The following is a 15,007-nucleotide window of genomic DNA, read 5'->3' as shown; positions in this document are numbered from 1 at the left end:
TCAACACATTTAGACATTTTTGTTGAATTTTTATATTTGCTGTCTATTATTTAAAGAAACTAAAAGTTATCAGTATATTGTTACAACCAGATTTTAGTTCAATAGTAAATAGTTACAGCAATTAAATACCACATAACAAAAGGTTTGGGTAATAGTTCGATCAAAACAATGTGGTTCTAAACGAAATGGAGATGTAGTCCTAGCCATCATGGTGTCCATCGAAAATAGCCCATGCTCTGCCATTGAAAGTGACCTCTACATATAGGCATAGGCGGAGCCAGCATGCGGCGACCTCGGGCAGCTGCCTAGGCTCCCCTTCTTCTCACCTTCCATTTTCAAAGGGATAATGTTCAATTGAAGGGTGTAAATAAATGAAATATAGCTATCCTAAATTAATTGAGACGGCCATATATATATAATCACCGTTAACTATTTTCACTAGTTAGCGCAATAGAAAAAACGGATAAACGGACATGGAGGTGCCAGTCTGAAACTTGCCCAAGCTTAAACAAATTTCTGACTCCGCCACTGCATATAGGTAGATTTGAGTGTACTTGAAAGAGATGAAATTGTGTTTTTTAGCCATAAAATATAAATGAAGGACAACTTGAGCATGCTGAGCCGACGACAGACAATGACTTGCATTAAATAAAAAGATTTGACAAATGGAAAGCATGTAAGCAAAATCACGATGTGTGTAGAAGCAAATGTGTTATATATATATATATATATATATATATATATATATATATATATATATATATATATATATATATATATATGTGTGTGTGTGTGTGTGCGCGCGTGCGCGCGAGCGCTTTGATAAGTTCTGAAAACAAAAAATCATATTTGTTACTTTAATATTCTCACTATTCATTATTTTGTCCATTCAGGAAGACATAAATTTACAGGACTGGCATTTGAGATTTGCATAAACTCACCATTCAGACATTGTATCTTCAAAATAAGAAGTAAAATTTAAAACAAAGTATGAAACAAAGTTGAGTAAATTCTATTCAAAGGCCATGATAGAGATAAAATTGGTGAGAATTTAAGGCAATTTACTGTGAAAGAAGTATGGTCTATTTGTAAATCGTATAATTTGATAATTATACCATAACAAAAGTCACTGCAAGGCAAATGGCAATTAATCAGTCATGGACGCCAACTTCTTCATAGTTTACGAAACAAAACTAAGAATGTATCTCAGAAAGGCACCTAGCACCAATACACTTACTCCTTTAACTTAATATGAGCTAATAATATGCTTCATTCAAATAGCACGAAGGAAAGAAAAAATTCTTAAGACATGAACTTTAGACCAAAAAAGGAATGATGCAGTTGAAATTTAAATCAAAGTTAAGGAAAATGTGCACTAAATTTTTTTAAAAAAAAACTGTAGTACATGTAAATAATCTCGAATAGTAATAAGTGAAGTAAAAATTTCCAGTCATGTTAAGTGCCCCACAATTAAAATAAGGGTTAAATATACAAAACTCCCTTGTAATATAGGCGAAATTCATTTTTTCCCCTGTAAAATTATTTTGATCACCCCCTTTAGATGTTAAATTCTATGTCTTTTACCCCCTAATTACACAAGTTACCCCATGTAATTATTTTTTTCGATTTACCCCCCAAATTCAATGTTTTATTTGCACGCTTAGGGGGAAAAAATCCAAATTAAAAAATATTACAGGAGATAATCCAAAAGAAAATATTACAAGGGGTAAAGCGAATTTTGCCTATATTACAAGGAGGTAAAGTGGTATTAACCCTCAAAATAATTAAACAGATTGTATCAAAATACAAATTGATTCCCTAGTTAAACCTAGTAATCATGCATAGAAAATGATGAGCCAAATGAAGGTACCATTGTTTCATAGGTCTTAGAAACTTGAAATTGAACATTACATATATGGTGTCAACTAAACAACATAAGTAAGCATAAAATGAGTGATCAAATGTTGTTGAAAATTACAAAACTATGTTGGATCAAATTCAGGCAGTTTACAATCAGATGAATTCAACAACATAATATATGAACTTATATTCTTGCTTTGTTTTACAATAATCATAATCATTAAAAAATGGATAAGCATATAATAGAAATTAAAATTGGTTCACAATCATGAAAGAATAATGTGGGTGAGCACAAAGGAAAAATTGAAATTAATTGATAGCAGCAGATTCAAATTAATTACCAAAATCTTTTTGGTTTTTAGACTTGAAGTTTGAATGTTGCACAGGTCTTTTAATTGTCTAAAATATATTTGAACTCAATGACCCAATCACCATAATGATATATTTATGTTCTCTGCACTTGATGACAAAAGCTCAACAAAAACACATGTTTGGTTCAAGCAGACATGTTCTAATAATAATGATGGTGGAAGTATGTTCTATGCATTGATAAGTCATTCCAATATATTGACTTGTCTTAGCAAAAATAAATGAATAACACAATCTAACAAAAATGTTGGTTTGATTGAAGCACTAATGGAAAAAAATCCACCAATTCTCAAACTATGTATCTATCTACAATAGTGAATATGTATACAGTGTATAACAATATTTTGAAACCAAATTTCATATTCAAATCACCAAGTAATACTTATGTGAGACCCTCATCGACATCCGGTTATGTCACATTTGTATTGATTTCTAGGCCACTACAGTATGCGGTATACAACTATGCTTTTCAATCCAAAGATTTCACCAGCCACTATAAGATAATGCTAAGAAGCATTCATAGATGAAAAATGAAGAATTTTTTTTGCACTAATTACATTTTAGAGACTTAACATTCTATAAGCAGTTTCCTAACCATTCACAATGAGGTGCGGAAGAGACAAATATCTTATTTGATCCTGTCGAGAATAATATTAGCACTTTATTTCTCCTAAATTAGGAAATAAGCAAATCTTTAAATTTAGTCCAACAAATCACTTCTTAATTAATTTCAACAGGTCACTGACGAGATGTATGGAACCAGTTATAAGGACCTAATGCATTAACAACACAAATTTTTCAGTTAGATAGTATACACATTACTCATGAAAGAAAGTGCATAACATAAGGAAGCTAATCTTGATTGTCAAATATTCACAAATCTTCAACGTAAATATGTATTAGTTAAATTTACCTTGAAGCGAGTTGAGTGGTTTTGTTGCAAACTGTCCTTAAGCCAATTGATAACTAGCAGCAATGACGAAAACATTGCACTGTCGAAAAAATAGCGCCTTCTTGAAGTTCACACCTACAGTTTCAATCCATTATTTTATTTTTTATTAAAAATAAATAAAACTGCAAGTCAAAAACACATCATCCTCACTTTTTATTTTGATAGTTTCAAACTATCATAAAATTGATCGAGGAAAAAGTCAATTATTTGATAATTATTTATTAGTCAATAGATATTTTAAATCATTATGGGACTAATTCATTATGAACTAACCATGTTGTAGGAAAGTCCAGAGAATTACTCACCGTGATCAACGCAAGTTTTCATCAAGTGAGGAAGAAGAACCTGAGGATCTCGTACAGACATGCAATTGAACAAAAAAATCTGCAAAAGAAATCAACGACTTTAATTAAATAACTAATGAAAAAGAACCAAAACCCGCCAAAGAAATCAACAATCTAAGCCCTTCCTTGCGGACTTGCGGTTGCTAAACCTTTTACCAACTGCTCTGGCAAAGTGTGTTGCTTCAAGCAAGCAGATACATCAACTCCACATCATGACAATAACAATATATAATCATAAAAGGAAATTTGGTGTAGTATTGTCACTATGGAATCTACCATTAAAATATACCTGCATAAAAAATTTACAACCAAGTAAGCAAATATGCAAAATAAGGGATAAACTCCAAACCTATCAACAAATCAAAACAGTTGAAATCAAAATACCAAAAATAGTTGAATATAAGGTTTCAACGAAAAACACTGACAAACACAAACAACAACACGAAGTCATAAAAAACGCAAACAAACCAAAGTAACTATCAATGTTATAAATCCACAAATCCTTGAGTAGCGCAAAAGATATCGCTCGTGGACTTAGTTACACTCACAATAAAAATCGATTACCTAACCTGATTTCAATGCTAGGATTTGTGACTTCGACGCGGCTCAGCACTGTGGTGAAATCATTGAGGAAAACGAAATTACCACAAACAATTAGGGAAAATGAAATCACGAAGGAACCTAGATCCAAGCTATTAAAAAGCTCCAACATGCAATTCAAAGGTGTTAGGGTTTTATATGTCACTGCAATTTTATGAGGAATATGGTTATCTCAAAGGAAAAGAAGAGATTGAGAAAGAGGAAATGAGTGAGGAAGAACAGAGAGAGAAAGAGGGAAGATGAGAATGAGAGGGAGAAAAAGGAATCAGATGAGGAGGAACAGAGAGAGAGAAAAGGTAGACGAGAAAGAGAAAAAAGGTGAGTATGAATCATTTTTTTGAAAAAGGGGAGAGAGAGAGAGAGAGAGAGAGAGAGAGAGAGAGAGAGAGAGAGAAAACCATTGTAAATGGGATATAGTTGCCACTTGGCAAAAACCTTACTTTTCACTAGGTAATGAAAGATGTATTTAGTCAATTACATAAAAGGAAATCATTTAGTGTTAATGAAAATTGACTTAAAGGATAATATAGGGTGATTAGTGGCATGTTCCATTATTAGTTAGGTAGTTGATTGCAACAGTTATAACTATCACACATGACTGTCGTGATTTTTTAAAGGAGAAATCACTAATATATATTTTGTAACAATTTATAGTGATACTAAATATTTATTTTTATATTTTTAACAACTATTTCAGTTGTTATTACAAAAAATAGAAATTTCTAAATTTTATTTATAGAAAACTAGTTATTATCATTCTAAATATTTATTTTTGTATTTTGGGTAATATATTTTTACCTTTTTTTTTGTGAACTTTTTGTTTTTATTTTTGAATAGTCATAGATGATTGAATAAATATATTATTATTATTAAGATATTATTTATTTTAAATGATAACAATTCTTGAAATTCTAAAATAAAAATAGTTATAACATTCAAAAATCAAAACATAAATTGTGTATTTAAAGATATGAGACAATTACATTAATTTTTTTTTATAAAAAAAACCAACTAAATAGTCTTTAGTAAGGTTTAATTAATCGTTAGCGATGCTTCATTATCTTCAGGTTGGTAGTTAGACTGAGGTGAACGTCTACCTTCTCGGAGCGATTCTGAGTATGGTCCTTAAAAAAAATTTAACTAATACTCGAGGAATATTTTTAAGCATGATTTACAGTCAAAATTTAGTAAAATTAAAGGCGGGAAAAATATTTTACTTGTCTTTCATTTGAATTATGCATTTGCATTAAGAATGAAATTTCCTTCTTCCTAAAACTGTGTTTACTACAACATTTTTTACTTTAGCCAACAGATGAATAAACATCGGCTTAAATGGTGTAGCCTAAAGTGATAATAGGCCACGGTTAGGCTTTCACAAGTTTCTCTATTTTGTTTAAAACGGCCGTGTATTTACTATAGACTATGGTTTATAAAAGGTGGGTGTATTATATATTCATTGCTTATTCACTTTAAGCACGTGTTTATTCTTGATTATTTACTTTAAACAACTGTTTTGAAATTACAGTTATTTCATAAATAAGGCAACATATACAAATTGCGGCCTAATCTTAGACTATGGTTTTAATGAATTCTCTTTCATGAATGTATATTTGTATGAAAAAGGATAACGCGGGATTTCAGACCCCTACCTCATGTCATCAGTGCCTAAAGATAACTTTTAAATTTTGAGTTTTAATCATTCAATATGCACAAAAAACAAAATATTGTACACAAAAAAAAAATTGTCCAATTAAAAAAATCTATGGTAAAGTAATTGTTTAAAACACTTTTGTAATGATTAAGCAACAAAATTAATAAATAAAATGAAATTAGAGAAGAAAATATATTTTAGCACATTAGAAATAAGAAAACACCTGAAATAGAAAGGGGTAAGGGATAAGAAGATTGCACCAAATATTTATGGAGGTTCGGCCTAATCACTTGACCTACTTCTCTCTCTAAGAATTTCTTCTTCTGATTTTCCACTATAAGAACTTTTCACAGGTTATGCCTACAAAATTTCGTAAAGTCAAACTTGGAGTTTTACAAAGACTATCCTCCAAACCAAACACAAGAATTCATGCCAGAATAATCTAGAACCAAATGAGAGCTTTTACATGAGGCGTAGTTCACGAACCAAATATAGATTTTAGTGGATAATCTCATAAACCAAATGAGAGCTTTTATACCCAACGAAGCTCACGAGCCAAATGGAGATTTTTACAGACAATCTCACAAACTAAATGGGAGCTTTTACTAACTAAGCTCAAAAACCAAATAGAGACTTCTATATTCCATAAAAGATAAAAAAAATCTCTTGCACAAATTACAATATTGTCCTTGCACCATAATACATAACCAAATCTTCACTGATATTTTTCACTCCTAAAGCACTAAGGAAATTTTAGTGAAATGAGAGAAATGTGAAGAAAAGGAGTAGAAAGTGAGAAAGAGTGTTAGAACATGTCTTCTAGTATGGTTTAAAAGTGAGGATAGCCCTCTATTTATAGGATAGAAATTCAGCTTAAAAGTAACTATCCATGAGCTTTTTAATGCTTATAATAGATTATGTGCTTCATAAAAATGGAATTCCTAATTCCAAAAAAGGAAATCCTACAACGGTTAGTGTCCTAATTGATTAGAGTGTTCTCAATTTATTAGGAAGCTTTAAAATTTGCACTAATCAATTGGATAAGGGCCTTAATCGATTAGGAAGTATATATAAGCCTCCTAAATGTTTAGGAACACCCATTATAAATTCCACAAACACCTTGATGGTTCATCTAAGGGGTTCAAAGAGTTATATAAAATAGAGAGGTTAAAGTACTTTTAGGTAAATGTGTTAATTGTCTTAGTAATTTAGGGACTAATCTAATATCTTTTATGAGACTCTGATCACTCAAGTATGAAGTATATGAGCTCTTATACTTCCTCTCTTTTACAAACTCTAGAGTTTTAAGATCCATTGCTTGATACATGAATTATTCAACACTTTATTTGGGACTGGAATCTTCTATATGATGAGGACTGATATGGCTTCTTAATAAACAACATCATCAAAGAGATCGTTTGACTGAGATCATCATGGATTCTACTGAACGCTGCTTGACAATAGGTGTTGTCTTAAAGAGATTGGCTTTGACATTTTGATCTCCTAAGTAAAACAATTGGATCATCACTTTATGTGAAGACTTCACTTCATAGTTCTGTCATCATTCAAACCATATAAGTTAATTGATTGTTGCAGTCATTGTACATGTAAGTACATAGATCCGCAATCTTCCCCTTTTTCGATGATGACAAAACATCTCTCAAGGAGGTGTACAAACAAAGACATAAAGGTGAAAAATTTGAGTGGATGAGAACTCCCTTTGACAAATATAGAGAGTATAAACTACCCCCTATGAGATGGGAAATATCAATAGTTAAACATATACGTAAAACATCCAAACACATAGATCACAAGATAAGAAACACATATATATTTAATAAATCAAATATTTCATTAATTAAAATGAGAATTAAAATACAATAGGAAAAAGGGCATAAAGCATACAAAATCAACAATCAAAAGACAAGCAAGCAGACATGCAAGGACTACTTCATGTCCTCATCATCATCATTGAACAACTCAGATGGCAGTTGGATTTGAGTAAGCTTACAATCCAAGAAGCTGATATTTTTGTTGGTCCCTTTATATTCTTTTATTATAGTTTGAAGGAGATCTTGGTTTGGAAGAGTTTGAGGGATCTCATAATTATCACGCATAAAGAGTCATGTGTGGCACTCATCCTCTGTTCCTGAAGACATTATAATTTTTAAATCCAAAAAGAACAACACCGTTTGGCACCCGCAAAGACGAGTACTTGTATGGCATTTTCTTCTTCAAAATTCGATGCTCTCTCGGAACTCATTCAATTTCAAGTTCAGTTCTTTCCTGTCAATCAAATCATTTTCAAGTCTAGTACTCGCTTGGAAATCAAACCATTTTTAAGTCCAATTCTCGCTTGGACATCAAGTCTTTTTTCAAGATCAATTTTTGCCTGCCAATCACATTTATTAACCAAATACATGCATTGATCAATCATTGTATTTCATGTGTATCATATCTACAAATGTGGTATACTACACCAGATAACCAAAGGCATATCATGCAACATCAAATACATCTACAGAAAGCATGCATACAAAGCATAAGCCAAGATTCTGTGATAGCTTGTGGAAATTCCAAATAATTCCCTAGTTAAACCATTTACAATTTCCTATGTGGGTTCTTATCTCAACGGGTATAACGTTCATTTACCCCATCAGAGTCCTGACCTTCACTCGGTCTTCTAAGAGGATTTCCACAATGGCTCACTACCATTGTCTTCTTGAGCTTCTGATCTTCACCCGATCTCTCAAAGTAACATCAACATACAATTGATAAGATTTATGTTTACATGATTGCTTATCTTAAGCAGATTACATAATTAATTTAAGCACATATTGTTTAACATAATTCTGAGCAACAACTCTTATGTTAAAACAATTTACATGAAGAATCCTAGAACTAAAACACAATCTGAGCAATAACTCTTGTGTTCATTACATTGTTCTACAAAGATGTATATAATTATATGTTGGATAACATCTTGTAGTATTCTTCATTCTTCATCTTCTTTGTTGAGCAAGTTACGAGCAATAACTCCTTGCTTCTTCTGATCTCTACCAAGATATATGTGATTAGAGTTGAGTAGCATCTTATAAATCTTCTTTCTTCATCTTCTTTGTTTAGATCGGCTTCTACATATCAACTTAGGCATTAGCATCAACTAATTGGCCCAGTAGGATTTCTAATTGGCATGAGCTTGAGCTTTTCTTTTGATCGATGCTTCTTAATCAACGACTCTGAATATTTGTTCTTTTTCTGTATACGTTGATTCTTCTTTCTTCATCTGTGTTGGTTGAATTACATTCAAGCCAAGCAACGACTAACGACTGCAATGACAACACCCATTATGACAGTATGGGAGTTAGCATCGTGATAATTGCAACAACAACCTTTTTAGTTTTCGTCAACCTTGTTGGATGATTTGGTCTTCTTTTTATAGTTTCTCAAAAGAGACGTTGGAGGGCAAGAAGGTCTTACTAATTTCCAACGGCTAGTTCCCAACGAATAGAATCAAGCATTACTATAGATAGTACTTTCATTTCTCTTGTAGCTTGATACGTTGTGAGATGGTGGGAGGCAGCTTCTGTAAAATAGTACACTTGTCCTTCCTTTTATGGTAATGGAATAAAACGTTCATTTGTACCTCATAACATTATCTTCTATTCTTCTTGAACTTCAGAGGCTCATAACATGAGTTGGAAGAAAAGAAAATAAGCTTTGGATCTTCAAAGCTTCACGTTTTCAAAATCTTCAGAACCACGTCTTCAGAGTATGTAACACTTGGTTTTCAGAATCATTTGTCTTCAAAAACTTGAGTCTTCAGAACTTCAAGTTTTCAGAGTCTTCAGACCTACGTCTTCAGAGTCTTTCAGCACTTGGTCTTCAGAATGGTTTCTTCAGACTTCGTATCAGAATCCTTCAAGAGTTATCAGATATGTGATCATCTGAGAAACACGTCCTTTCATTGTTGGAAAGTACTTATGATCTTCTAAGGCTTGTGTAACACCCCCTTACTAACCCCGCGGAAATATAAAACAAATATTCAGAGTACATGAAATAAGGGTGCCACAATTCATAATAAATAAACATCATTCAGTCATGTCATGCATTCACTGAGGTAATCATCATAAATTAAAACGTTTCATGTTAACACAGCGGAAATTTATCAAACGGACTAAGTTTAACATCTTTAAAACTTATCCTTCAAAAACATCAAAACATAACTAGAGTCATAATCATAAACTCTAAACAATCGCGTCCCCAGTGTTACAACTACCAGAGCATGACACCTGACGCTAACTAAAACACTGACTCATGAGCTAATCCTCACCGAGTCAAACAACCGCTATCCTCATCATCATCATATAGATTATTCTATAAGGTTCGTTTAGCTCGAAACGGCACATCAAACGGACCAACAGTTAAAAAGTTATGGATAGTTAAACTTTTTAAAATGTCCCAAACATCAACAGCACGCGGCGCCAGCTTGGTTCGCGGCGCGAACTGAGCGTCCCAAAAATCCTTGGCTCTCTGCCAAGCTATTCGCGGCGCAACCATCTGCACGCGGCGCGAAACGAGAAAAAGTTACGCCTTCGTGGCGCCAACACGGGTACGCGGCGCGACCTGTGCGTATCACCACATCCTGGCATTCTGCCCACCTGTTCGCGGCGCCAACTCTATGCACGCGGCGCGAACCGGTGATTTCAGAAACCCCAACCTGCAGAAAACAACATTCTACACATCCCAAATGCCCTCAAAATCACACCAGTACGAGTTTCGGAAAATGAACCACACATACAACACAAATTGCACATTAGTATACACAATTCAAGCATCAATTGACATCATAACATCATACACATCATGGATTCAACAAAGGATTAAAAGTCACATAAATTAACCCAATCCCTAAACCTATCATATGACTCAATTGATACGAATTCCACATCTATTCTATGCTATTAACCCCTAACCCGATAATAGATGATAATCAGATAAGTCCCCCCTTACCTTAGCCAAATTCTTGAACTCTTCCCCTTTCTCTGCTTCTGCACTTTCACGTTCTTCCTCTCTTCTCCTCTCCTGCTCTTTTCACGTTCTTTCTCTAATTTTCTTCTTTTCCTTCTTTTATGAAAAATAATAAAATTTAGTAAAAAGGCCTTGTGACTAACACCCCTCCTTTTACTAACGCTACCTCGGCCCAACTCTATTATTTTCCATAATTTTTAGAGAAATGTCAAATAATTCCAATAAATAATTTAAATCCCAATTAAATTAAATTAAGGAAAATTACGGATGTTACAACTCTCCCCCACTAAAGAGTTTTCGTCCTCGAAAACATACCTCAAGCAAAGAGTTCCGGATAGGAATCTTTCATCTGGCTTTCTAACTCCCAGGTGACGTTTCCATCAGCTGGTCCTCCCCAAGCTACTCTGACTAAAGCTATTTCCTTGCCCCGCAATTGCTTCAGTCTTCTATCTTCAATCCTCACAGGCAACATTTCAACCGTTAAGTTGTCTTTAACCTGCACATCATCCACTTGGATCACGTGGGACGGATCCGAAATGTATTTCCTCAATTGAGACACATGAAATACATCATGCAAGTTGGCAAGCATCGGCGATAACGCAATACGATATGCCACTTCTCCCACTCTTTCAGAAATTTGGAATGGTCCAATAAATCGCCTAGTCAACTTCTTTGACTTCAAAGCTCGACCAATACCCGTCATAGGAGTAACCTTCATAAACACATGATCTCCCTCTTGAAACTCAAGTGTCTTCCTCCTTTTATCATAATAACTCTTCTGACGACTCTGAGAAGCTTTCATCTTCTCTTGAATCATCTTAATCTTCTTCGTAGTCTATTGTACAATTTCTGGTCCAATCACAACACTCTCACCAACTTCGTACCAACACAATGGAGTTCTACATCTCCTACCATACAATGCCTCAAACGGAGCCATACCTATACTCAAATGAAAACTGTTGTTGTAGGTAAATTCAATCAAAGGCAGATAACTATCCCAAGCACCTCCTTTTTCCAACACACAAGCACGTAACAAATCTTCTAACGACTGAATTGTCCTCTCAGTCTGTCCATCCGTCAGTGGATGATAAGCAGAACTCAATCTCAGCTTAGTACCCAAAGCCTTCTGCAAACCTTCCCAGAACTTAAACGTAAATCTCGGATCTCTGTCTGACACGATACTCGAAGGAATACCATGTAGACTGACTATCTTCTCAATATATAATTGAGCCAGCTTTTCCATCGGATAATCCATTCTTACCGGTATAAAATGTGCAGACTTCGTCAACCTGTCCACCACGACCCAGATAGCTTCATATTCTTAACAGTCCTCGGCAAACCCGAAACAAAATCCATCGATATGCTATCCCATTTCCACTCAGGAATAAACATCGGTTGCATAAATCCAGATGGCTTCTGATGTTCAACCTTTGACTTCTGACACGTCAAACAAGAATACACAAACTCAGCAATTTCTTTCTTCATTCCAGGCCACCAAAATAGCTTTCTCAAATCATGATACATCTTGGTAGCACCAGGATGAATACTTAATCCACTACGGTGTCCTTCTTCTAAAATACTTCTTTGAAGTTCAGCAACATTAGGAACACAAACTCTGTCACCAAACCTCAGTAACCCATTCTCGTCAACTCTGAATTCACCACTCTTGCCTTGGTTAATCAAAGTCAACTTGTCGACTAATTCGACATCAGCCTTCTGACCCTCTCTGATCTCTTCAAGAATACCACTGGTCAGCTTCAGCATTCCCAACTTAACACTAGTAGGAGTACCTTCACATACCAAACTCAAGTCTCTGAATTGTTCAATCAAATCCAATTCCTTCACCATTAGCATAGACATATGCAAAGTCTTCCTACTTAAAGCATCAGCAACCACGTTTGCCTTACCCGGATGGTAATTCAAACTAAAATCATAATCTTTAAGGAATTCCAACCACCTTCTCTGCCTCATATTCAGTTCTTTCTGGTCAAAGAGATACTTCAGACTCTTATGATCACTGAACACCTCAAATCTCGAACCATACAGATAATGTCGCCACAACTTCAAGACAAAAACCACCGCTGCCAACTCTAAATCATGAGTCGGATAATTCCTTTCATGCGCTTTGAGTTGTCTCGATGCATAAGCGACCACTTGTTGATTCTGCATCAGTACACCACCTAAACCCATCAACGAAGCATCACAATAAACCACAAATGACTCTGTCGGATTCGGCAAAATCAAAATAGGAGCACTAGTCAACCTCTTCTTCAGTTCTTGGAATCCTTCTTCACATTTCGCATCCCAAATAAAAGCCTGTCCCTTTCTGGTTAATTTGGTTAACGGCAATGCTAACTTTGAAAATCCCTCAATGAACTTTCTGTAGTAACCTGCAAGACCAAGAAAACTACGGATTTCGGAAACTGACTTCGGAGCTTCCCACTGAGATACAACCTCTATCTTCGTAGGATCAACAGCAATACCATTCTTAGAAATTACATGTCCAAGAAAACTGACCTCTTCTAACTAAAATTCACACTTCGACAGTTTGGCAAAAAGTTGCTTCTCTTTTAACAACTCCAACACAATTCTGAGATGTTCCGCATGTTCTTCCTCACTCTTAGGATATATTAGGATATCATCTATAAACACCACCACGAACTTATCGAGATAAGGATGAAATATCCTATTCATATACTCCATAAATACACCAGGTGCATTAGTAACCCCGAACGGCATTACCGAATACTCATAATGCCCATACCTTGTTATGAAAGCAGTCTTTTGAATATCATCGTCTTTCACAAGAATCTGGTGATACCCAGACCTCGATCAATCTTACTAAACACACATGCTCCAACCAGCTGATCCATCAAATCATCAATCCTCGGCAAGGGATACCGATTCTTGATAGTAACCTTGTTCAATTGTCTGTAATCCATACACAGCCTCATTGAACCCTCTTTCTTCTTCACTAGCAACACAGGTGCACCCCACGGAGAAACACTAGGATGAATGAACTTCTTCTTAAGTAATTCTTCCAACTGCTTCTTCAGTTCAGTCAACTCAGACGGTGACATACGATACGGTGCCATCGATACTGGACTAGTTCCCGGAATCAATTCAATGGAAAACTCTACTTCTCTTTCTGGTGGTAATTCATTCACTTCTTCCGGAAAAACTTCTGGAAAATCACATACCACTGGTAGTTCGCTACTTACTACTCTTTCCTTCGAATTCGCCAATGCAAATAACATAAACACTGTTACACCATTCTTGATAGCTTCATCCACTTGTCTAGCTGTCATCTCCAGATCATCAGAATGAACTTCTTCAGGAAAGATTACTGTCTTCGAAAAACAGTTGATGTGAACACGGTTAAATTCTAACTAGTTCATCCCCAGGATTACATCGAGTTGTTTCAACGGAAGGCACACTAAGTCCATCCCGAATTCTCTACTAAAAATGTCAACCGGACAATTCAAGCATGCAGACGAAGTAGTTACTGAACCCGACGCTGGAGTATCAATAATCGCAACTAAAGGTGTGCCATAAATAAAACACGTTTCTTTAATTAGTCTATCCTCCGGAGTGGTCTCTGATCCAGACAAAGCAAAAACCTTTCCTCCAGCTTGGTTCTTCTTCGGTTTAGGACACTGTGGGCTAATGTGACCCTCTTCACCACAATTGTAACAAGTCACAATCTTCTTCTTACAATCTGCGGCAACATGACCCACTTCCTCACACTTGAAGCACTTCTTCTGGTTCAGCTTGCACTCATTCCTACGGTGCCCGACTTCACCACAATTATAGGATCTGACAAAAGCACCGGAGTCTCCCCCACTAGGCTTCTTCCAACCACCAGTCTTTGGATTACCTCTACCATATGGCTTACCCTTATCCATAGGCTTCTTCCCTTTTCTGTCAACTAACTCGCGAGAGTGAGATGACTTCAGCTTGAGAATATCTTCCTCGAAGATCCTACTACAGTCCACCAAGTCTACAAATCTCCGGATCCTCTGATATCTGATACCCTGCTTAATCTCATCACGGAGACCGTTCTCGAACTTGACGCATTTCGAGAATTCACTAGCTTCATCATTGTTGTAGTGAACGTAGTACTTCGCCAACTCAACGAACTTCGAAGCATACTCTGGTACTGTCATGCTACCTTGAACTAGTTCCAGAAATTCAATTTCC

General features: G+C 35.1%; 1 protein-coding gene across 1 annotated transcript; it reads right to left on the bottom strand.

The window, feature by feature from the left end:
- Window positions 1–2,942: 2,942 nt before the first annotated feature.
- LOC131625562 (folylpolyglutamate synthase-like) lies at window positions 2,943–8,491 on the bottom strand. Its single transcript, XM_058896414.1, has 6 exons — window positions 8,429–8,491; window positions 8,094–8,168; window positions 3,815–3,874; window positions 3,483–3,565; window positions 3,143–3,221; window positions 2,943–3,002 (listed from the first exon to the last, which is right to left on the bottom strand). The coding sequence occupies exons 1-6, from the start codon at window positions 8,489–8,491 to the stop codon at window positions 2,943–2,945; spliced, it is 420 nt and encodes a 139-aa protein (XP_058752397.1).
- Window positions 8,492–15,007: the final 6,516 nt, after the last annotated feature.

The sequence above is a fragment of the Vicia villosa genome, unplaced genomic scaffold (assembly GCF_029867415.1).
Source record: "Vicia villosa cultivar HV-30 ecotype Madison, WI unplaced genomic scaffold, Vvil1.0 ctg.000222F_1_1, whole genome shotgun sequence".
NCBI classification, from domain to species: Eukaryota; Viridiplantae; Streptophyta; class Magnoliopsida; order Fabales; family Fabaceae; genus Vicia; species Vicia villosa.
The sequence above is the reverse complement of the archived record's forward strand: the minus strand, read 5'-3'. Positions and strand labels throughout refer to the sequence as shown.